General features: G+C 45.1%; 1 protein-coding gene across 4 annotated transcripts in view; it reads left to right on the top strand.

Annotated features, from left to right (window-relative positions):
* Positions 1 to 24,458, top strand: part of BCL11B (BCL11 transcription factor B) — a 90,246-nt gene that overhangs the window by 10,838 nt on the left and 54,950 nt on the right. For 2 of the 4 annotated variants that reach the window (XM_035566820.1, XM_035566818.1), the window contains exon 2: positions 2,733 to 3,098. In XM_035566820.1, coding sequence (XP_035422713.1) covers positions 2,733 to 3,098 — 366 coding nt within the window. Of the gene's footprint in view, positions 1 to 2,729; positions 3,099 to 24,458 lie in introns of all 4 variants that reach the window. The other 2 variants (XM_035566819.1, XM_035566817.1) reach the window with 1 other exon arrangement.

Raw genomic sequence — 24,458 nt, 5'->3', positions numbered from 1 at the left:
GGCGACTGCCAAAATATGAAGGAATACCAGATGTTATTTTAAAAAAGTGCCATTGCAGAGTCCTTGGAAAGAGAGAGTGAGAGAGTGTAAGTGAATAGGCATATGTGGATTTAACTAATATTCAAATGAACTGTAGAGCTGAAAGGAAAGAATTCTCAACAGTTTAGCTGCTAAAACCTCCTTCATATTTCCAGAGATGCACGGTCAGGACTCTTATCAAATGCAGCACTTTTGCTATGTTTTCTGAAGAGCACAATTTAAATCACAGGGAAAGAAAAAAAATCCTCACATCAAAAAAGATAATAAAGTTGAGATCTGTGCTTTTCTTTTTATTTGTTATATATATGCCAAAATTCAGCCTTTGTAATATGAGAGACAGACTTTAATCTGAAAGCTTTACAGGATTTTTACGTGAAACTCGTAACAAGCATTTTCCCCCTCTGCCACCTTTTCTTCTTAGAACCCTTGGTTCAATTCCTGTTTTCATGTTGTCTTTTCCAGCTCTTTGTCCCATCTCCCATGTGTGTATGTGCGTGTGTGTATGTCCCTGGGTGTGTGTGTTTTTTTTTTTTAATATTTTGACACTCTGCTCCCCCTTAGTAGGAATTCCTCCTAGAAATAGTGCACACGCTTCTAAAGGACCCTTTTAACAGTCCTTTTCTTTTGGCTCTAAAATGATGTATATGTAATTGGTAATTAAAGGTGCAAGCTCTCTTCAATATAAACAATATTGCTCAATGTTAGATCATTAAAGGGAACCGCAGCACTAAATAATTACCTTTTGCATTGTGACACACTCTTCACAGACATCCGCTCTCTTCCCGGCAGTCCCTGTTCAGCGCGGGGTTATGGTTGTGTTTTCACTGAGGCAAGGAGGCATCTTTTCATAATATAAATTGGTGAATTAATTACATAGTATTGTCTTCAAACTCCTTTTAAACTTAGATTAAGGGGAAAAAAGTAATTACTGGTTTTCAGAACTAGTATTATGCTGTGTATTTGGTAACCTTGGGGTGAGTTAGGAAACCAAAGCCTTTCTGTGCCCATCGTCTGCTCCAGCAGGATGGGTCGTGCTCGGGCACTTCTCTAGGGTCTCAGTCCTTTTCCTGTTGCTGCTGGTGCTGCTGCTCTCTGTTTTGCTGTTAGAGAGCTCTGATGCAACTTGTAATACAGCTGGTAGATACACTAATCAATTATTTATTCTGGAAGAGGAAAACGGGGACGATTCTTTTTCTAAACTGTCTTTTTCGAGGCTCAACCAGTTTTTGCTGCCAAGTAATACATTTTGCCTTCTAGCTCTTGTTCCTTTTCTATGTTTTGTGTGTGTGTGTGTGTTGTGTTTTGTTTTTCAATTTGCTGAAGAACGGGACAAAACTCCTTTTGATTTCGGCCAGGAGGAGAATCCAGATCTGGATTATGACATCTGTTTATCTCAGTCTCACTTCTCTGAGACAGTTGTGTAACTCGCTTTCCCTAGGAAAACCATAAGCAATCCGCTCAGGCCAGTAAAGAACATTTCTCCTACTATTCCTTTAATCCTGATTCGATTAGAGGTCTCACTCCCTGATTTACATACTGTTAGTTCCTCTGTTTTGTTCAGCCCAAATCCTATAGTCCTTGCAGAGGCAAAACAGCCTTAGGCAAAAGTCAGTGGAGATTTTGCCCAAGTAAAGACCAAGGTTTGTATGATTTGGCAGTTACACAGCAGAACAAGAGAAAATAAAACAAAATCCAAGTTTTGCCCCAGAAATGGATTGTGATCCACAATTATTTTATAATGTAACAATTACCTTCAAAATACCCATTAAAAATGCACTGTGTTTTATTAACTGTGACACAAGAAATTATTTATTCCTTAGAAACTGATTCAGGTCACTCAGAAATGCTTTCAGTGTTTTGGGGCTCATGGTATAAAGTCCATCCGGTCCGTGGGCACGATTTATACAAAAAACTTTTATTAACCTATATAGCAACTGCACAGGTATTTGGCATCAGGAAAATGAGTGGAAGATTTCGGGCTCAGCCAATATTCCTGTACGTTAAATAAATGCCTTACTCTCTTTCCTAATGTACACACTTTGGAACCCCCTCAGCTGCTCACCTCCACATCCTTCTTACCTTACTATTTGCTGTATCTTGTACTGATGGGAGGACATTTAACCTTGCTGGTATCTTTGTAAGGGGAAAGGGTGGTAGCACTAATTTTGTGTGCCACAAGAGCCTGATCCTGCTCGGTCAGGGCGCTTGAGCACTTCCCTCCCTGCTTTTCCTCTCTCACTGAAATCAAAGGAGAGATTTAGGTGCATAAGATTTGCTGGATAGGACCTTGGCCAGATGGCTGGGAGATGCAGTGGGAATGAGAAGGTGGGATAAAAAGAGAGAAACTGTTTCAGAAAGTGACTCGGGGCTTGAACGTTTGCAAAATGGCTCTTTGCTGATCTCCTTGCAGTGCTGGCAGCAGTGGGAAGGAGCTGTCAGGAAAGCTATGCCAGGTCAGCCTTTCCATTTTGTTTCAGGCAGGCTTGGTTGCAAAATATATTGAAATCATTCTGGGAGAGTGGAAAAGCTGAAAAATGAAAGAAAGATCTAATCAGGCTTGGCTTCTTTTGGGTGCGGGGGGAGGCTGGGCCTCTTGTGATGCAGCCTTCAGAGTCTATGAACATTCAAAGGAATCTCTTTCTCTTCTCCCCTCATCCCTTTCCTCCCTCTTTCTCCTTGTCCATGTAAAGCAGAGGCTGACCATGTGGAACCGGCACTCGCCGACGAGGATGAGAGCCTGGCAATAGCAGAGCCGGGTGGCATCAGCATCGCCGCAGGCGGGACAGACCCCGACTTGTTAACCTGTGGACAGTGTCAGATGAACTTCCCGCTGGGAGACATCTTGGTTTTTATAGAGCACAAGAGAAAACAGTGCAATGGCACTGGTGGTGCCTGCTATGAAAAGAGCATGGATAAGAGCAGCCCTCCCCCCTCCTCACGCGCCGAGCTCAGGAAAGTGTCAGAGCCAGTGGAAATCGGGATCCAAGTCACACCCGATGAAGAAGACCGTCTTCTCACGCCTACAAAAGGAATTTGCCCCAAGCAGGAGAACATTGCAGGTACAGCATGTTTTACACTCAATCAACTGCCTAGGTAATCTTTTAACGAGAGCCCTCTAGAAAGTGCCATGAAACGGAGGCTTCAGTCACAGGTCTTTATAGGAGCCATCAGTCTGGAGGGCCCTCACAGCTACGGGGGGGAGGGGAGGGGCAAAGGAGGGGGATGCTCAGCAGGGCTGCCCACCCCTTGTCTGGTTCAGCACAGCTCTCTGTGCAGGGCCAGCTCTCTGAGACTGGGGACTCTCGATCCCCTGGGAGAGCCAAGGGGCAGTGTGTACACATAAGAAAAAGCAGAAGTTTGGGGGCGGAGAAGCCATTTCAGGAGCGTCCTTAAGCAGGTAGCAGTGGTGGAAGACTCTGGTGAGATGCTCAGTTCAGTCCAGTTCAGATACACTTCATAACGCGCAGACCCACTGGGAAGGATAAAATCCTGACCCCACTGAAGTCAGTGGCAAAATCCACTTCCACTGACTTCAGCTGGGGTAGATTTCAGCTTCCTGACCTGAATTACTGACTGTGTTGCCTGTCCTGGGTCTCTGCAGAAGGCTGGAGTTGGGTGGGGGACACCTCCATTCACACACACTCAAAATGAGCTTTTGAAAAAGGTGAGAAGCACAAGCTGGCCCAGGTGAGCAGATAGCAGGCATTTCTTTTTCCCAACCCCCTCAGACATGGTGCAGTTAACATTTACTCAGCAGACCCCCCCAGCTCAGTGGTGGGTAGGCAAGCGTTGGCATCCACTTGGGTGAGCTGCTGTGAAATGGCTTCTGCAGAGTGCACGGCGTGGGGCAGCTTCCGGCACGCAGGGCGTTTCTTCTCTCTGCAGTGCAGCGCACGCTGCTCACCATGGTGAAAGGAAGGGCTGTGCTCCCTGCTAGTCAGTGTTTTTTTCATGTTACACAGTAGGATCTTCCCTCAAACTGGCCTTTATGTTCAAATCGACTGCATCCCGTACAGAAGACCAGTGGCAAGTTGTCATTGCTGCCACTAGATGATTTCTCTAGGAATTGTCCTATAGGATTAGATCCGACAGTCCACAATCCTGTCTGTAGTAGAGGTGTTCCCATGAGGGAATTCCCAGAAGACTGGTACTAGGCTCCTATCTTTACAATTAAAACTTTAGAGTTTCCCCGTTTTATCACTGGAGGTGTCTGAGTCTCTCCCCAGCACCTTTGGTGGGCTTGGCCATCATATAAATGAAGATGCAGGCTTTGAACTGCTGAAGTCTTCAGATCTCCTTCAGACCTTTAAGACAGGGCATATGCCACCCATTGACTACCTTGTTTTTCAGGAATCCATAAGGGTGCAGTCACCATCTTGACATGGGGCAACTGGTGGCTTTGTGGGGCGACAGCAGTGACAGCCGCTGTCGTAGCATTGCAAGCATCCCTACTGTAATAAGACCTGACCCCGTTCTTACCCTATCCTTTTGAAGCTCTGAATTCGTTTCCTGGCAGAGATGACTCCCTCATGGTGTAACAGCTTTCTGAGGGCTAGGTTTGATGGGAGCAGAAGAGAAGTGTTCAAGAGCTTCTCTTCCTGTCTGCTGAAGGCCTCCTGAATGGTGCTGAGCACTCTCAACAGCTGCTGATCTCTGTGCAAGCTGACGGTGCTCAGCCCCTTGCAGAGGGTGCCCAGTGCTTTGTGAGGTTACTCCAGGAGACCTACGCTGCAGTTGTACTCCAGATCTCCTCTTTTACCAATCTATGCCCAAGATCAGTCCATAATGAAGTACTTCAATGGCTACATTCAGCTCAGAGGATGCCGTCCCATCCCAGCTTCTGGGGGTCAGCATCAATATAACCAGTGCTTTTGCCATACAGAAAATCTGCTGGGGGAGAGGGTGAAGGTTATGTTCATATGTGGAAAAGGCATAAAAAAAAATTAAAAGCCAATCTGGAGCACCTAATCTCTTTCAGACTAAACTGAATATCAAATGAAAATATGTAGGAAAGATTTTGCATTGAGAAAAATAAAAGGGTTTATCATTTGATTGGCATTTTCTCAGCAGTGCACAGAGATAGGGACATCCACTAAATAGTGCAGTAATAATGCTTTCTCAATTAGGAGCCCAGCTCTGAGATAAAAAGGTGCAGTGTCCTTCCATATTTTTTTTTTAATAGCAGTGGATAGTTTTCAATAGTAGGATAAAAGCCTCACATTACAGCCATGGAGGGTAGCCATGAAAAACCCACAGAAGTCATTCACTGGAAAGGCTTTAGTGGGATATACCAAACCCCTTATTTATATTTCAATAGAAAGGCTTTCTGCATTAGCCAAGAAAATCAGAATCTGCATTTAACATTAAAGGTATTTCCCAGTGAGCGGCTGTAGAGTATTGTTGTTAGATTTGTTAAAAAAAGAGACTAAATACGATTTCATAAAAGGGAAACTTAATCTCTAAGGCAGCTTTCTCCCACCCCGCCACCCCCTCCCTTTATTTTTTTTATTTTTTTGGTAATAATGCAACAGCCTACAGTATTTTTACTTTATATGTGACGAAAGATATTCATAGCCTTTCTGTACTGCAACAGGAAGAATGAATTTCTTTATTCCACCAAGAAATATGTAAAATAATCCCTTAGAAGTATGGGGAGATATGTTTGTTCAAAGCATTTAAAATGTTATTTTAATCAAAGGCACAAAACACTCTACATGCTGTGTCAGCTAAAGGAGACCATTACATTTTAACAGCAAATCATGCTCTTTTTCCCCCTCCTAGCCAAGCCCCCCCCCTTTGAAAATAACTTTTTTTTTTTAATTATTAAATAAAAAGGCAAAAAAGATTAAAGAATGAAAAAACTTCAGTGGCTCAAATGTATAAAGTAATTTAATATGGTGGAAACATTAATTATTTTAGCTTAATTGAATTCTGAGGACTGCAGTAGTTGCATTTTTGTAGACAAGCTCTGTTTATTATTTCTTTGTGTAGATTAACAGTAAAGGAAACATAGATAACTTTCAGTTATTTATTGTAAAATAAATGTGTCAATTCATGTGTAAAGCAAGCTGTTCAAAGATAATTGAGTCTTTATATTTGAAGAGGAAAACCAGAAATCACCCACTCTCCACTCCAACTCCCTGAAATATGCTGCCACCGCTGCTGCCCTCAAATAGGTTTCAGCTACTCTCCTTGATCTTGTGTTATTTTTGTAGACCTTCTTATTTGGTCGAAATGATTTGTGCGGCCTTTTGCTGCGTGACTAAGCCGCGAAATGTTACAGCTTCCCAGAGCTGAGCGTAGCGAGGGTACATCAGGCGCTGAGCTCGGCTCTACCCCTTGCACCTTTCTCCCCTCTGGGCATGAGGGTGCTTCATGTGGTGCGCTGGGATGCAGCGCCTCACTGAGAATTAACCTCGATGCAGAGTGCTCTGGAGTTGTGAGGTCTTTCCTTCTCTCTTTCTTTTTGCTTTTCTTTATTGAGAACTCTCCTTGCCCTGGTCACTGAATCCCTCCTGACCACATAACAGACCTTGTGCCGCTTAGAGGGAGGCAGGTAGAGCTCTGGAATCTACAAGAATTTGCATGCATGCAATGCAAATCTCCAACTGACATTTCTAGATTTCAGTAGAGACAAAGCAACTTTATCTCCGCAATCAGCTTTTAAAGACCTTCTGATAATGAACTCAGTAATCTTTCCCGGACTTGTAACTTGCAAATCCAAGCTTTTCAAGGCGCTTTCATTTAGTTACCACTGTCCGTAAGGTATGTGGTAACATGTTAGCTGCCACTTGTGAGGACGTGACTTGCTTAGGAGCAGTTTGTCCTGTAAAGTCTTCTTTTTTTTTTTTTTTTTTCAAATTGGCTGACCTGTTTGAAAAGCAGTTCTGCCTCTCATACAGAGGGTGTGATAGTATCAAGCAGATGTACCAGATTGTTGCAGAGCAAAACAAAGCAAGGCCAATGAATTAGCTAGGAGTTATCAGCCACTGCTTCTTTCATTTCACCAATGGCAGGTATTCTGAAAAATTTTGACCACAGATGTATTTTGTACCTCTTTTTAGCTTTCGTATTCGTGAGATCTTGTGCATGACCAGGTGACCAGTCCTCGCTAAAGAAGGACCTGGAGAGGTGCCTCCTGCTATCCTTTGACTGTTGGTATTGCCTGCCTTCCTCTCAGCCCTGCTGGGCTTGCTGGCTGCCAGGTTTTTTCTTCAGTAAGGCTCTGTGAAATGAGGTAGATTAAAGAAAAAGTACCAATTGTCTTGTTTTTAACATTGGATAGTTTCAGTGAACTTTGGCAGAATGTATAGGAGCAGCTAAACTGTCAGAGCAGGGGGCCTCCTCTAGGCAGGAACCACTTCTACCAGACCTTCTCCCTTTTCTGTGCTTTGGGCAGCGTACCCTCACAGACACATAATGACACCAGCAGCAGAAGTTCATTAAGACAGAGCAGTTAATTTCTGCAAAGACGGTGCAAGGAAGGGGAAGGGGGTTGATTTGAATTCCTCATTCGTCCTGCCAATGCTCTGCTCCATGCATTATGTACTTGAACTAGATGTGCATCATGAAAAAAGTCTCCCTGTCAGAGGCAGGATTTAACTGCAACCCCTGCTCCATGAATGTTCATTTCAGGCTTTTGAATGGTAAAACTGCCAGTGAGAGAAACTAAATAACTTGCATGTGCTGGAAGCCAGAGATAAACACCGCCGCAGGTTGCCATGAAATAGGCTATTTGATATATTTAGAATTGTTATTTTTCTCCAAATTAAGATTAGTTAAATCCATGTGTGTTGTGTGAGTGATTGTTAACTCAATGGCATGGATTATCCTTTTTTCAAATCATGACAGCTAATTATTATTGCTGTCTACCCTGAGACATTCACTTACAATGTACCATTATGGACCCGTGCACCCATATTAACTATAGGATTCAGACAGCCATCGTGATGCCTTCACATGCGAGGGAACGAAACCACAAACTGAAAGAAACCCGAGGCTGATGGTGGCGATGTTGGGCAGGTTGGCAAGAAGTGTCTTGAGCATCACAGAACATGGGGCCATCATCTGGGCTCTGCTCCCCTTCCCAGGGCTGCTGTGGAACTGGGTCCTGCCTCCAGCACCTCTCCAGACTGGTGGGTCCAGCAGGAGTGCCCTGTCAAAGCCATGCTAGGAAAAATGCCATGCAGGGAAGACGAGGCTTCCAGAAGCGTGTGGTAACAGCGCCTGAGAAACCTAGGCTGCAGCTGAAATCCCCTTTGCAAGGCTTTTCCAGGCTTGTTCCTTCCCTTGTGCCTGCCAGGCATTCCCTGGTGGCAGAGGAGTTACCTGCCCTCCTCCTCCTCCTCCACTGCCGCTGCTCTATCAGGTGTTTAGCAACGTGTTTTGCTAATTGGTGCCTCTGAGCAGCACAGGGGACGCTGCGGGGCGGGGGGTGTGTGAAGGCGTAAGCCGCAGCAGGGCTCGTGGTGGGTTAATGAGCAAGCCTCCTGCCCGCGGGGGCCTCGGCTGAGGTCCTGCCTTGGGTGGCAGGGAGGAAAACAAGCCGGGTGATCTCACCCACAGCCCTACTCGAGCCAGGGGCATGTCAGGGGAGCCTGGCTCTCCTCTGGGGCCCCCATGCCCAGGTACAGGCCTGATGGCGCTGGCTGCCTTCCCCCTCGTTCGGCTTCCAGGCGCGTGTTTGAAGCATGACGAGGGGCCGCCAAAATGTTGACGGCTTAAAGTTGTCAGGCTGCTGGTGAAGCCAGGGTGGGGACCGGCATGGGGCCTTCCCTTGGCACCGGCACCGAGGTGGGAGCCAGCCTGAGGGGCCCTGTCAGCCACGGGCGTGCGTGTGTGGTGGGGCGGGGAGCAGAGGCTCTCTGGGGGGACTTGAACCCCTGTGGGGGATCCTCTAGGGGCACCCAGCTTGGCAGCCCCTGTCCTCGGTGTGTCCCCCAGACAGCACTGGGCTGGTGGGGAGGGACAGCCAAGGCAGGATGGGAGGAAGGAAGGGGAAAAGGAAATATGGCTGGAGGCAGCACAGCAGCCTGTGTGGGGACATGCCAGCACCACTGGCCACATGCGTGTTCCCGTAAGGCTCTCACCTCACAGGCAGTACTGTGAAGGGGGGAACTGCCCCATCACAGCCCCTCCGGATCAGGGACGTGGCTGCCTGGCACTGCACGGTGTCTCCTGCACAGGCACCGGTGAGCAGGGCGCTAATCTGGGGAATAGTTAAAGGTGAGAAACCTGCTTATTACGAAACCCTTTTTTCCCCTTGCTTGAACTCCACCGCGCCCATGTGGCACTGCTCCAGCGCTGTCTTCTCATCTTCTCAGCCGCAGTTGCTCAGTGGCCCCTGGGGCCACCGGCTGCTCTCCTTGACGTTTGTCACTGCGGTGCCACCAGCCATGCCCTGCCGGGGGTCCAGACCCGCCAGGCACTGGGGCTGGCAGAGGCTTTCCTGGCATCTGTGATAGTCAAGTGTGAAAATAATCACACCGAGCTTTAAAAACAGATTGAGAAAAAGCGTTGAGGAATATTATGCCCTCAATTCTCCCTGCCAGTTTTTGTTTTGTTTCACTCCTTTCGCCATCCTGTTTTTCAAAGTTATTGTCTGCTTTCTGTGCACGGTTAGGTGAGCTCCCACGAGCAGGGACAGCGAGTAACGGTGCAGGAAGAGAGTGGCTGCCCACAAGAGTCCGACCGGCACCACTCCACCCTGGTTTCACCTGGATTAACTGCCATGAAACTGGTGGTGCGATACCTTCTGATTTGGTGGAAAGTCTCTGCACTTATTCAGAGGTAGAGCCCAGTCAAAATGTCACCCAATAAAGTGTCTTTTTGTTTTTATTTGGGACTTCTTGTGAAATTACTTGGGCTATGTGTGGGAGACCAGAAGCCATGTGTATATCTTTGATTATTATTAGTATGGAATGATTGGTAGATTTTTAGAAAACACTAATGGTAAATGATGAAATGGCACTGGTCAGCCAGTCATTAGTCATTTTTCCTGACAATTTTGCCAAGCACTGTTAGAAGCAAAGAAAAGTAGTGCCTAATAATCATATAGACCGCTTTGGCATTTGTTTTGATTTGACTAATAATAATAGGCTTATGTGCTCAGTGGTGTATTGACTGCAAGAAAGGAGCTTGCATGATTTTTCAGGGGAATTTGCAGTGAAACCTAGCAAAAGGAAAGTCAGTTGCATGGAAGTACTGTAAAACAGAAAAGCTCCTGTATAGATACAAAAAGTTGCTGGTACTCTCCTGTGGTGAATAAACACATACAGGCACAGAAATGGTTCCTTTGCTTCAGCAGGACAGAAGTGCTGCTATAGCATGAGGTAGCCTCCCTTTGTGCCTTTTCCATAGATTGTTTTTCTTTCTCAGCCCATGTTTGAACTGCACTGCCTATACACACAGTGACCAAATCGGCTGTAACATAAAGGCTGAACCTTTCTTTTTTCTTTTTTTTTCTTAGAGTGAAACATTTTTCTATCATGAGGAGAAAAAAACACCTGTGAAGTAATCATACTTTTTGTACAAGAAAGGCTTGGATTTCTATGTCGTGTCATATAACTTGAGAGGGCATATAGATTTGGGTCTGAGTTTCTGCTCTGGCTTCCATGGCCAAGTAGGAAGATGGGAGTGTAGAGGGTGAGAAACAGAGGAGAGAGGCCAGGTATAGGAATAAAACTGCATTTCTCAGTGGACAACACTAGAAGTCTGGAGAAACTGGGTAGCTCTGGGCTGGGGAGATGCGTGCGTTCGCTCCAGCAAGAGCATCGTTTTCAGCATGGCTCCTTCTCCCCGTTCCCTCCCACCCTCCAAATGGTAATTGGTGGGCTGTGCAGTATAAATGTTTTTTTTTTCTTTTTTTTTTTTTTTTTTAAAGTGGGTGGGTGGGGTATCTAGGGATTTGGTGTCTAAGCTCAGGAGTTAAGCCGGAAATCCCAGAGATGTAATGAAAACAAAACGGACTTTTCACTCGCGCTGTGGCATTCTGGCAGTGAGAACGCTTTCGTGAGCCAATGTTTTCATTGTAGGTTTTCTCGAGAGAAGTAGTGGAAACGAATCGTTAACCCCTTAACAGGAATAAATGCGGTTGCTGCAGCAGGGAAAGGAGAGCTTTCTTGGCTCTCAGTTGCCACGTTGGAGAGCTTGGGGGTGTGTGTACATTTGTGTGTAGTGGGGAAGGTGGGGTAGATACCGCTTGTAAGAAGTTTAATAATCTTAATGGCAGATGTGAAGTGGTTACTTAGCGGTTGTTGTTTTTTCCTCTTTGCATGTATGCCTTTGCAGAAAGATTCAAGCACGATCAGCACAAACCACCGTTAAGCCCAACAGCTCTTAAACTCGCTCCTGCTTGCTCCTCTGTTCTGGCATTTGGTAGTGTATTTCTTGAGCGAGACAGGGGGGACACTGCTTGCTGGTCCCTCAGCAGGGTCATAAAAGCTGCAGATGGAAAAGACCTACCAAGTAGCAGATTCCAGCTTTCTTGGAAAGTGGAAGCACAGGATGTGTGTGTGTCACAGGCGTGTTACGTATATAGCTTTAAACGTCCAGCAGCTTGGACGGCATTCAGCATTACAGCAGTAAGCCCCTTCATTAAAAATAAGGGAGTTTGGGGAGGAAGGGAGGTGGGAGTGATTAATCTAATTTAACTTAACAGCCACTTTTGGTGAAGGGATTGTGTATCCCTGTCTTCCATGCTCTGATTAGGCTGCATTTTATTTCGATATTTTATTTCACCTTTTGATCATGGCTGGCACTTACCATATTTCTCTCTCCACTCTCTCATTAGGGTATTTTATCTGCACGTATTCTTGCAAGAAGCATATAGCATCAGCCCCCCGCTCTAAAGCTAAAGAGCATCTCGTCTACCCTTAGCATCTCGGAAGAGCAATTAAAATCATTATACACCTTCCTCCCGCTGCCTTAGATCCTCCGGTCCAGGTCCTGCATGCAGGTTCTGGGACTCTTGGTGCTATGCAGACTTTGGACGTAATTGCATAGCTACAGCAAGGGGCTGTGTCTCTGCAGCTGACCTTGCTCAGCTCGTCTGGCCTCTTAGTAGATGTTTGCGTTCTTTCTTTCCACTTTGACAGCTCCCCGCTCTGTGCTCCAACCCCTCGCTCTGCCCCAGCCCACTCCTTGTCTGCTCATGCTGGGAAAGCACCGCATCGGAAAGGTATTTGTGACTGAAACTGCCTGTGCAATAAGCAGAGGCAGAGGCAAAGCTCGGCTCTCCTGCACTACCCTGTTTGAAGGAGGGGAAAATAAGAAAGGGAAGAGATGCTGCTGAATAAATAATGGTTCTACATTTTTTTATACCACACTGCTTTTGTAACGGTCATTTAAACAAGGTGGAGTGGTGGGGGAGGAGAGAACAAGACAAGACTGCAGACAGGGATTGAACAGCCCTGTTCTTCTTCTAAGACATTTATTATTTTCAGAGTCAAACCTGTAGCCAGCTAATATAACTGTAAAAGTCTCCTTTGAATTATTGGCGAGGTGCTCTGAAGTCTTCTATAATAGCTGATGTACTTGCGTGCAGGCAAGATCCTGATTTGAATTTAGCACCTACTTGTTTTATTTTCTTTATTAAAACAACTCCTGGCTCATTTTTTTGCTTTCAATACCCGCTTTCCGTTTCCCATTTTCTGGAGTGCCCTGTTACTAGCTCATAAAAAAAAAGTTAGAAACTAAAGGGAAGTTTCCTGAGCAAGAAGGAATTTTTTTTTTCGGCTTTTTTTTTCTTTTTTTCCCCTATGGCTTGGCCCGGAGCCAACCTGTCTTTCAACAAGTAGAGAGCCATTCCAAGTTGAAATTTATAGAGCAGAGTCCAGGTTCAAGGGCTGAAGCCCGCCAACAGCTCCAGCCTCTTTGTTACTGATTAATTCTGCAAGCAGTTCAGCTGGTTTGCTCACTTCTGCCTCCTCTTCACAGCATCGCATCGCTTCCGAGGCGGCTGCTGCTGCTTCCCCCTCCTCCGCTTTTCAACAGCGATTTCCCCCTTCCCTGTAGAGCACCCCTTCCCAAATTCATTTTAACCCCATGCAATCCAAACTGCACCACATCAGCTTTATGGTAAAATTAAAAAATGCTTTCCCTCTGCCTTTTTATTTTTTCTTTTCTTTTTTTTTTTTCTTCCCTACAGCTAATTTTAAATGTCTGGAGCTTCCCATTTCACTTCAGCTCATATTAACGATTGCTTCTTGGCATCGTTTGGAACCAAAGTTCCCAGGTTTTAATTAGTTTACTCAAACTCACGCAGCGGGGCAAAATAGTTTCTTTCAGCTTTACCTGCAAAGGATGTTTCCTGTCTCAGCGAGGGGGTTTCCCTCGTGGAGGGATTTGAAAGGCAGAAGTTTTCAAGTGGTCTCAATATGGGGCCCCACAAGAGTGAGTGTGGGAGGTGAGATGGAGAAACACCAGGAAGAAAAATGGAGAAAATAAAAAAAAAGAGTTTGGGAAAGTACCTTAAAACGAGGATGGTCCCAATCTTGCAACAAGCTCGATGTCAAATCATAACCTTATTGGCATCAGTGGGGGTTTTGCCACTGGCTTCAGTGAAGGCAGGATTTCATCCTTCGCCTGCTCCAAGCTGTAGGTATGCAAACAGTCCTCTTGCATTCAGTGGGATTACTGATGTGCAGAAAGTTAAGCATGTCTGTAAGTGTTGGCAGGATTAAGATCTGTGCTGGTATTTTCAGACCAAGTGAAATGCATGTGGGAGGTTTTTAAAGAAGAAAGTGCATGGGAGTTTTAAAAAAGGAGAGTATAGCTGAGCCTGCCATTTTTAAGTGCCTTGGGGAAAAACCTGGGTTGCTATTAAAAATATCGGAGGACTAATGTGTTACTAATTGTGACACAATTAACTTCTTTAAAGTATTCGATTGCAAGTCCCGAGAAAATGAAAAGATGAAGATGAATAGCTAGGAATTCAGGCCTGTGTTTCAGTTCAAACATTTCTCTTTTATTAAGTAGAAAGAAAAGCAAGCCAAGAGGTTCACTTTACTGCGCATCTTGGTTATTCTGCTCCTGGAAGTCTACTTTTAAGTAGGTTATTTAAAGAATTAAAAATGAACAACAACAAAGAAAAGAAGCTCAAACCCAGTAGCTGTCTGAGACCCCTATATGTGGCTTTACCGCAGAGCTCTTAAATTCTTGTTTAAACATTTCTCCAAAGCTGTTACTCAGGAAATAAAAATGTGTGTTGTTTGTCTATAGCAGATTAAAAGTTTACCTTTAATGTGACAGCTTCTCAAATCTAGTGTCGGAAACATGCCTCTATTTTATGGTATTATGAAACAGGTCTGGACCAGAAACAATATATTTAACTAAGAGAGAACGAGATAGAATTTGTGGGTTTCTTTTTTTTCCTCTTTAATGGTTTATAACCAGAGACCTTTTCTGTATCTGTCTGTGAAACTTTTGTGCAAACAAATGGCAAGCACATGTAAGCCAAACTTTGAAATTTGAACAGTTAACCTTAAAAATCTTAAGTTCAGCAAAATTCAACCTTTCTAGGTCTATAGACAACTCTTTGTAGTGATCTGGCAGAGGAATCTAAAGTGTATTTTTTTTTTTTCAAAACATTCATAATTTCGGCACTGGAAAACTGAAACGCACACGAGCTCTGAGAAGGCTCTCACATCTGCCTCAGCCTGTGCGCCGATTCCCTGGGGTCTCATTTATAACAATCTAACAAGATAGAATCTGCCTTTGAGTATCAGTAAATATGGCTAAAGATCACAAAACTGTACTCATAATTGTTCAAGACTAAAAGGCAGAATATAGTGTGTGATTAATGTTTATGGTGCAGGGCCTCCTTTGTGAAAAGAAGATAAAGCAGTAAACCCCAAAACCTCCTAAAAAAAAAACAAAAAAACAAAACAACAACAACAAAAAAACCAAGCCCCCACTCCAGCCCCCTTGGACTCCACCGAAGAACGCTTCCTCTTTTTGCAAAGTTCATCATTTCGGAAGATGAGCTTTATTTTTGATTTTGAAGTTGATGGAGGATGACCGATTGGAGCTGTTTCTTGAAAGAGATGCGTGATGCACTTTCTGTTAGCAGTGCTAGTACACAGGGGTGGAGGACGTGTTAGCTGGCCACCAGCAACACCCAGCTGTCACCCCTCGGGTCACGGGTTTTGACAGTGCATTGCCTTGGGCTGGCTTCAGCCTCAACGTGTCGGTCCTATGGTTGAGGAAAAATGCCCTCAATCCTCACTGCTCCCGATCTAACAATTAATGTCCATCTGAAACAGTTAAGCAGAGGGAAGTTATGGATGCAGCAGTGTCTGTCAGAGACCCCTGACAAGGGCACCTGCTTGTGCTGGAAGGACTGGTGAGCTGGATGAGGTCTCCATTAGTGCTGGAGCTCTGCTCAGGCTGGGGTTTGTTTGGGGCGATGGGCAGCTGGCAGCAGCCTACCCAGGAGGGGAGTTGCACCGGTGTGTGGCTGCCCTCGCTCCCTCCCCTGCGGGAACTCCTATTGTCTTCGCTGTTGGGAGACTTCCCCGCTGTCTGGAAAGGTTTATTTTTTGAGCGATAGCGGGTGGAGAATGCAATACAGATGGATCTGTTTCTCTCTTTCATTAGCTCTTTTAAGATGCTTGTTTAAATGTGTTCACTTCACTTTTCAAATGGTAAATGTCAATGTTTCAAATATCACTGTTAACAAAAAAAGATTAGACTTTGTAAAACCCTAGGCCAGGGCTTCGTTAAAGTGCTGGCCTAGAAATGCCAGAGGTGACTCTGGATGTGCACAGTGGGAGGAGTCAGTGCTAGTTCACATTTGGGGCTAGACCCCTCCAGGGCAGAGCCCAGACCAGGCGCTGCAGGGGCGCCAGCAGGCAGGGCTGCCAGGGGTGAAAATCCCATGCTTTGGGCAACAGGGTTGGGGTACAGAGAGAGAACCTGGAGGGGCACATGTGCACTTGCTCCAGCAGAGTTTGGTTCTTACTGAAGGGAACAGTGTGGCTGGAGGGGTGAGATGCTAACCTGGGTGTGCTGAGCGCTGTGCTAGCAGAAATGCCAGCCCAGTGTGCTGTTTTGGAAGAACCTTGGCACTTCTAAAATCATGCTCTGATGCTTCTGTTTTGTGCTCTGGCCACCCTCCTGTCCCTGCATTTCCCCCACACGTGGGTGGGTGATGGCAGCACTGAGCAGAGTCTAGAACCGGTCTCCTGTAAGCCTGCTTAGGGCAGGGCTGCGTGGCGTGAGGGGCAGAGCACAGCAGACCATCAGCCCTTTCCCTAAACCTGCAATCCCACCTTTGTTCCCGGGAGTGGAGCAAGTCCAGGAATTTTTAGTGCTCATCTGGCTCGTTGATGCCGGTTTTAACCCTCCCATCTCTTTGCCAGCGCCAGCTTCAAACCGCCCACAGGAGATATGCAGATACGCACTCTCATTTCTCAGATGAGGCAGAAAGATGTGAATGGCTTGATTTTCCAAAGTGCCTAGCTGCGGCCGGTGGGGGCTCGGGGGCGCCTGCTGTGCTCAGCACTGCTCTGGATGAGGCCACAAGGGCTACAGTCCAAAATCACAGCAGGGAGCAGGTGATGGCAGCAGGGCTATTGCCACGAGTCTGCCCTCAGGTTCAGTGCTCAAAGCTCTACCCTTTTGTGTGTGCATTGGTATTTTTGAACAAGGCCCAATCCCTCCAGGTCTCGGTGCCTTTAGCAAGTCTCTCCCTTCCCCAAATTCCTTAGCAAAACAGTAGCATTAAACAACCGTGAAATCACAGGCAGGGCACCGGGGAGGGCCAAGATCTCGCCCTTCCCTCTCGTGGCCTGTAAACCGCTGGCGAGGATGTATGGAGGATGGGAGGGTGCCACTTCCAGAGCCTCGGCAGCCTTGCTGCCACAGGCATGGTGCCAGAAGATGGCTTCTGCCTCCTAATTGAATAAGGATCTTCAGGAAATTTCACTTGTGAGTGTGCAACAGGGCTCTGCCTGGCGTGGGGAGAAAGGAGCCCTTGGAGCTGAGTGCCCCAGGGAGCCGTGGCGAGAGCCTGTCCAAGGGGACGGGGAGCGTGGCTAGGTCAGGATCCTCTGCCGTGGGTGCCGACCCCGAGAGGAGTTGGGGCTCCGCACGCCGCATCCCCACAACTCGCTGCCGAGGAAGAGGAGGAGGCGGTGGGGTTAGGGGGATGGAGGAAGAAAAGAAAAGAAAAGATCTGTGACAAAATCATGCGACACCCACGTAAATATTGTTTGTATGAATTGGGTCCTTCATCTTTTGTTAGCAGCCGCTTGTTAATTAACAGCAGATTAGTGCTGCTTTCTTCTGACACATGAATATATTTTGGGCTAGAAAATACTTGTACTCAATAAAACTGTGTGACTGAACAATTCAGAAAGTACCAGCCGAGCGCCGTAATGGATTCCCTTTTTATCCCCTCCCCCCCGCCTCCTCCTCCTGCTCTAAATGCAAGCAGATTTCTGCAGTCTAGTGCAGAAGAGACATGTTAAACACAGCTAAATAAATCATGTTTACTCTTGGCGTTCTTGGTAGTGAAAAATCTGTTGGCTGTTTTTACTTCCTTATTTCTCAGCATTTGCTTCCTACCTGTTTTTGAGCGCGTGCCCAGAAATAGTAGTTTTGTCAAGCGAGTGGATTATGCCAACCAGCAGTTCCCTCTGCCAAGGAAGCTGCTGGATCGCAAAACCCGGTGACTTCTTCCGTGCAGTGACACCGAGATTCTCCCCCTTCCCCCTCCCTCCTCACAATGCTAGGATATAAAATAAAAGTATTAAAATCTGGAGAAGGAGAAAATGTAACTAGATCCTGGCAGTTTAAGAGCCCAGATTAAGGGAAGTTGAACTTCTTCTACAGAAGCCCTCTTTTAAGCTGTTTGTGGAGGTGAAAGCACTGGAGATAGCAATAATAGGAACCAGACATTTTCCCTTTCCCTTTATTATTCCTTGACCCCCTCCAAATGGGTGTGGATTTCATTTCAGTGTTGTTTTTTTTGTTTGTTTGTTTGTTTTATTTTCTACGGAGAGCCTTTCAGCTGGGAGCAAGAGGTAACTAAACCCTTATTTTAAGTGAGTCGGCTCGCAAGCTGCGCTGCTGCGGGAAGCGGGTGCAGTTGGCTCACGTTCATCAGGTTCCTCTGGTTATTGGAGCCCACATGGGGCTGAGTTCTTGCCTGAGCGAAGGATGCAGGAGGGGCCTGAGCTCCCTGGATGGTGGTGGGGATAAAGGGAGACTTGACAAAACCTGTATGTACATTTGTGGCACAGCTGCTCTGGTCAGCAGAGCTGCAGTAGTGGTGGGGAGCACAGCCCAGAAGGTAACTTTGTGCCTGAGCGAGCAGAGGTCATCCTGGACCTTACGAGCTCCTCTTATCCTCCTTTCTGCTGTGATCCCAGGTGTCAGGCATCCCAAGTGTGACTGTAACATGGATTGCGAACCTGGTGGACTCTCCCTGTTTGGTTTTAAAATTAGAAAGAAACACTATTGTTTTTCCCTTCAGAGATTTGCATGTATTTACTCTTTGATCACATTGGAAGGGCCTTATCCTGTCTCCAGAGGAGCTTTAGTTCAGCTTTCAGTGGTAGCAGGGATCTGGTCCGTGCTGAATATTAGCATTTTAATGGCTTGCTTAAAACCCTGGTGCTGCTACGCTCGCCAGACTCTCGGTACAAGGGCAGTCCAGCTCTGGGGCTTTGCAAAGCGATGCTGCAGGCTGCGCTGCCTGGTGAAGGAGAGGAAAGGGGAAGGCCCAGCTGCCGTGGATTATTAGTATTGTCAATAATAACATGTCTTCAAAGGCCAAATTAATTCCTTCTTCCACTTTAGTAAGTCCAAGAAATGTCGGATCAGTTTCAGAACGGGAAAAAATAAACAGAATCAAAGTTTGTATGTTATGATTGCTGTGAATTTCTGGTGGGAATACTCTGCAACAGAAATGATATTTCCGTAGAGGCTTTGGCTGCCAGTTTGCTTAATTACATTAAATAGTGGTATAAACCTCGGCAGAACATAAACCTCTGTTACAGCCAGTCATTAGAATATTGAATCATAAGGAATAATGATACCAGTGCTAACATGTTATAACAGCCTTTATTATATTAACAATTGGAGTGGTATTTAAAAAATAGTTTGTTGTGGTGGTTTAGGTGTGCATGCATATTTTCTCTGATCACCTATTAAGAGATTGGGTTTGAATTTATTACAGGGAAATAGAAGGGTTACTTAGAGGAAGAACCCCTAGATCACTGCTTGTGATTTTACAATTTGATTCCGCTTGTCCTTAAGGAAGGTTCATAACACTTACTTTGGAAATGCCATCTACATCTAGAAAATTAGGGTTAAAAGGACTACTTTGTTGAAACTAATTACAGGGTAGTTCAATTTTTTAGCTGGTGACATTTCAGAGATTTTGCTTGTAATGCAAGAGGTTATAGAAAGATTTGGTTAGACTGTGATACACAGCAATGAGCTGCTGTTTGAGCATATTGACATTTTCATCAAAAGCAAAACAAAAAACCACTAGCCTTTATTTTATCGGGGTGATACATATGAATTTAATATAACTTCCTCATCCTGACTGTGGATGTTTTAAGGAATTCTTTTGCTTTGCCTTGGTTTGTACACCGTATCTGTTTTGTTCTCATTTATTTTTTGAATACACTTTCCATGGTAATCAACTTCAGCTTCTATTTCAAGCAGACCTGATAATAAACAGCTTTTTGTGCCTTATACTTTTATCTTACAGAGGAAGATGCTATTCTGTACAAATAAATGGGTGAATTGAGAGTTACAGGAGAATCTAGTCTAGAAAAAATACACCCACGAAAAATTATCCTGTACTGAGTTCTTCTGTAATGGTTCTTCCTTTCTTATAGTTGGCTTTTCTCTTAGCAGTTTTGTGTCATATTGAAAGGAGTCTGGGGTTGTTTTTACCGTACTTGTGTTTTACTTCTCCAGATAGGGTTCGGTTTTCCTGTCTGATTAGTGCTGGCCCAGTTCTATTCAGATTGAAGTCTTTGGGTGAAACTTTTAATTGTGCAGTTTAACAGCAGGATTGGGTGCAGGTTTGCGACATCGGTCTTCATGCAAATGCAATGTCGGTTCTTTCTCGATTATTTCCCTTTTTAACCTTATATAATAGTCTGAACTAGATTCCTTGGTTTCTGGTTTATTTGTCTGCTTTCTTTTGTTAATCAAAACCAAATTGTTTGGTTAATTTTCTAGCATCTTCTCCATGAAGAGAGCATTGTTTATTTACTCAGTTGTGGTCAGTTGTCCAGTAAACTGAGGACTGCAGCTTTACATCCTCAGGGTTCCCCTTGTCTGGTGGACTGTTTTACCATTTCCAGCTGATTTCATTTAATTTGACAGTTTCAGTTATCAAAGTTTGGCCCACTTGTACACGCACGGCAGGAATGTTTTTCCCCTGAAAGATCCAAAACTCAAAGGAACTCTGCATTTTTAAATTTTCTGTTGCTTGTTTTTCCCCCTTACGATTGCTTGCCCTGCTTTGCTTTTTAAGTTTGCCTGGCATTCATGAAATGCTCAGCTGAGTGTGAATGTGCTCGGTGCACAAGGGCAAAATTGCAAATTTTAAATGTGCACTTTAATGGACCCCCCCAAACACCGTTAAATTACTTGAAGTGTAATGTATTCGTTCACACTCAACAGGTAGACTATTCTTCACATTGAAATTCAGCACTTATAAGGTGCCTGCACTTACATTGCTTTTGGCAAGGGCTGAGCCAAAAAAATGAGAGTTGTGATTCCTTCTCAAAGCTAACCGTGTCTATGTATTAAATTTGTCCATCTGTGCTTTGCAGGGACATTGGCATCACCTGATGGTCCTGCTTTGCATTTCCAGCAGAGAAACAGTTAACGGTGCTGATGTTTAATATATTGCTGTTACAGAGTCATTTTGGTTTCCAGAACATTGAACAAAATCAGGTAGATCTCGTTAGTTGATTTTCACAGACGGGGAAACTGAGGCACGCAGCGGAAGAGTGACTTCACCTGCCTCGATTTCCCCAAGCTCCCTCCCCTTCCAGGAACTGTTTTTGCTACCAAACAGCTACAGAGCTGCAAAAGCCTCACTCCTGCCTAACTCCACCACTGATTTTTTTTTTTTTTTTTTTTTTTTACCTGCCCGAGGACATCTGGCTGTGGTGCAGCATCTGCAGGTGTGGGCAGGGCTCGGTCCCCAAAGGCCACAGCAGAGGTGAAAGCCAGCAGCATTACTGGCTCCTGGAGGGCCGTGGCTCTGCCCTGACCACTTCAGTTTTAGCCTCTTGGCCATATGCTTCTGTAGTCAAGCCCTCAGTTTACTGTGGTATTTCTCCCCGTTTGCCTCCCTATATTATTTTGCCCTTATAACTGTTCTTTGAAACAGCTCTTTCCATCCACTGAGTTCGTTTATTAATTCCAGGGCCTGCTAAGTTGCTGTGATGGTCTGTTGGGGTGGTTATATGTTTTAATTATATCAGGAATATTTGCTGGCATGTAGAAACACTCACGGTATAACTGGGACTGAAAACTTTAATCCCCACAAGGATTTTTATGACCATTGAAACTCCTCAGGACTTAATTACAAGAGTTGGGGAAAAAAGTTGGGAAAATTGATGAACTGTTTATTGTCAACCCTTTATGCCTTTTGGAAAACAAACTCCACAGATCAGGGTGATTATTGTTATTTGTTAGTTTATTGCGGTGGCTTCTGGACATTGCAGCTCAGATCAGGGAACCATTGTGTGAGGCACTCGGCAGCCCCGGAGCGAGAGCCGGGCCTGGCTTGGAAAAGTTTTGGGGCTGCAGAGGCCAGCATGCAGAGGGTGGGAAGGGGAAAGTGGAGCTTGGGGTAAGGACGTGGCTTCTGTCCTGGGGTATGCACCCCAGCCACAGCCATATCCCCAGCCCTGAGTCCTGTCTGTGAGAGCCCCCTCCTGCGATGAGAAAAGCTCCAGTTTCCTACATTATATTTCCACAGCATCTGTTGATGCACTGTACTTACTTATCCCTAGTGGAATTTTAGGCCCAACCCTGGCCCTATTTCCCCTCCTCTCACTCCTGGCTGCTCTCCATAGTGGGGGTTTACCGCTGTCCCTCGTGCAGGTGGGCTGGGTGGGGACACAGGTGGGAGGGAGCGGTGGATGCAGCACTGGGACAAGTCCTTTTCCTCACATATTTAATGGGGGTGAGCCAAGAAGTTCAATTTTAACCTGAGCTCCACATTCAGTCAAAGCACAGCCACGGGGCCGGGGTCAGGTTTGGATGGGCATCAGGTGGGTGGTGCGGGGGGTGTGGGTGGCCCCACCGGAGCCCCCGGGGGACCCGGGATGCTGCAGCGCCCAGACCTCGGAGCAGGTCCGGCCACAACCAACACCCCTATTGCCCAAAAGACAGGTGTTGGCACTGCATAAGCAGGCTGCTCCTGGAAACCCACATGGCCTCTTAGGTAAGTAAAAATCTCCACGGCCTACCCTTGATGTCTGAGCCTCCAAAACACCATGTGCAAACATGTGGACAATCTAAAATGTGGAATTTTACGCAGTGAGAAGAGTTGCATGCTCCAAACAGGATATTTAGATATATTAGGATATTTATTAACCACACAGGGTGTTCCAAGCTCAGTTTATTTATCTTTGTAAAGTGCTTCCAGATCTTTGCATGGAAGGCACTAGAGAAATGAAAGGCATATTATTATTATTATTGTTATTATTGTTGTTGTTGTTGTTATTATTATTATTACAGCATCCAACTACTGACAGGCAACCACAGCTGCACGCTCAATTCAAGCCACTTAAATTTAGGGGCTGAATTTTACAGTATTGACTCTTAATATTTTTTCCCATTGACTCTGTATGCTGAAATGTATGTTCACCTGCCCTACTGAAGTATCATTATTCACCAGAAATATGCAGATGGGGAGCTTTGAAAGAAAGAAAGAAAGAAAGAAAGAAAGAAAGAAAGAAAGAAAGAAAAAGAAAAGAAAGAAAGAAAAAGAAAATGTGGCATAAATATTAAGTATTCACATTTATATGGTAGAACTCAACTGCCATTTAAGAAGGGCTTCAAAGCAACCGACTGCATGAGCTGTTAGTTGCTTCTGTGTCATTAGGAAAGAAAATGCATTGATTAAAGTAAAGACAAGGAATCTCATAGACAAAGGATAACATTTACGATGTTCAAGGGTCTGGCACAAGCTACGGAAAGCCCAGGAAACGGAAAGCTGAGCTTCACAGTCAAGCTTTTTAATCAGTGTGGTTGTTCATAGCCACTGCAGCATGTACGTTATGTAATATCACACTTCACCCTCCCACACGCACCTAGAGACAAGAGGCATCTTCTAAAGGTCTTGGCATTATTCAGAGGAAAGACTCCCAGCAATACCTCTGTGTGGTGTTTAACCTTATCTTTACTTATGTTTCACCATTTCTTTCTTTCCTTTTTTTTTTTTTCTTTTTTTTTTCTTTTCCCACTCCTTCTTCTTTTCCCCCTTTTCCTTCCTGTAATACATCAACACTGGGTATATTTGTATCTCTAAAAATGGAGCAGATTTGGGGGGGGAAATCCCATTAGCTTCTTGATGTGTTTTCACAGCAACTATGAAGGTTCCAGTCATGGCCGTTTTGTGCATTTTGTAACATTGTCGTCGTGCTGCTGTTATTGTCATTAGTATTTTTTGGAGTAGAGTGGAAACGTTACATTCTGAATACACCAGCTAATTTTTAAATGGTACCTAGACTATCCTATCTTTAGATTTTAAAATAAGTAATAATTAACCAGAGGTTTTAAAGCTCTGCAGAAAAGCCAGACAGGCCTGTGAAACCCTAGGATAACAAAGAAGGTGAGTTGGTTTTCCAACGCCATAAGTGTTTGAAGACATCCTTATCCTTACTTTGTTTTTGGAAAACAGAAAGAGCTCAACCACATTTCATTCTGGTATAAGGTAGCCCTGAAGTTAACTGTTTTTTCCAAAAAAGAAAAAAAAAAGGATGTTGCTGGCTGCTAATTAGATGTATTTTAACTGCAAAGTCATTTTAGCAGCTAATATTGTTATTATGTGCTTCAGTGTGAATCCTTAGTGAAGCTATTAAACGGTGAGAGCCTGAACTTATCAGACATTTTGTAATGTGGCTGGATTTTTGTATCCTTCTTCAGAAACCTGTGGGGAGGGGAGGACCTTCCTCTCTCAGGCACAGAAAGCACATTTCTTACCGGCTGATTACCAGGGTGGGCAGTTGAGACCTTCTTGCATCCTCCTTTTGCACTTTCCCCCCTCTTTTTCTTTTTTTTTTTTTTCCTGGCAATAACATTTCTGCTTTGTGTTGCACTCCCTCGTTTCTCTCCCAGACAGCGGTCAAGCCCCACCATGCACCCTGTAGCTGAGGAAAGGGATTTAACGGCAGGGACTGGCTCAGTTATTTCGGGATACTTTTGCCTCC

Source organism: Cygnus atratus, chromosome 5 (genome assembly GCF_013377495.2).
Source record: "Cygnus atratus isolate AKBS03 ecotype Queensland, Australia chromosome 5, CAtr_DNAZoo_HiC_assembly, whole genome shotgun sequence".
NCBI lineage: Eukaryota > Metazoa > Chordata > Aves > Anseriformes > Anatidae > Cygnus > Cygnus atratus.
Note: the sequence above shows the minus strand (reverse complement) of the source record. Positions and strands in the feature narration are given on the sequence as shown.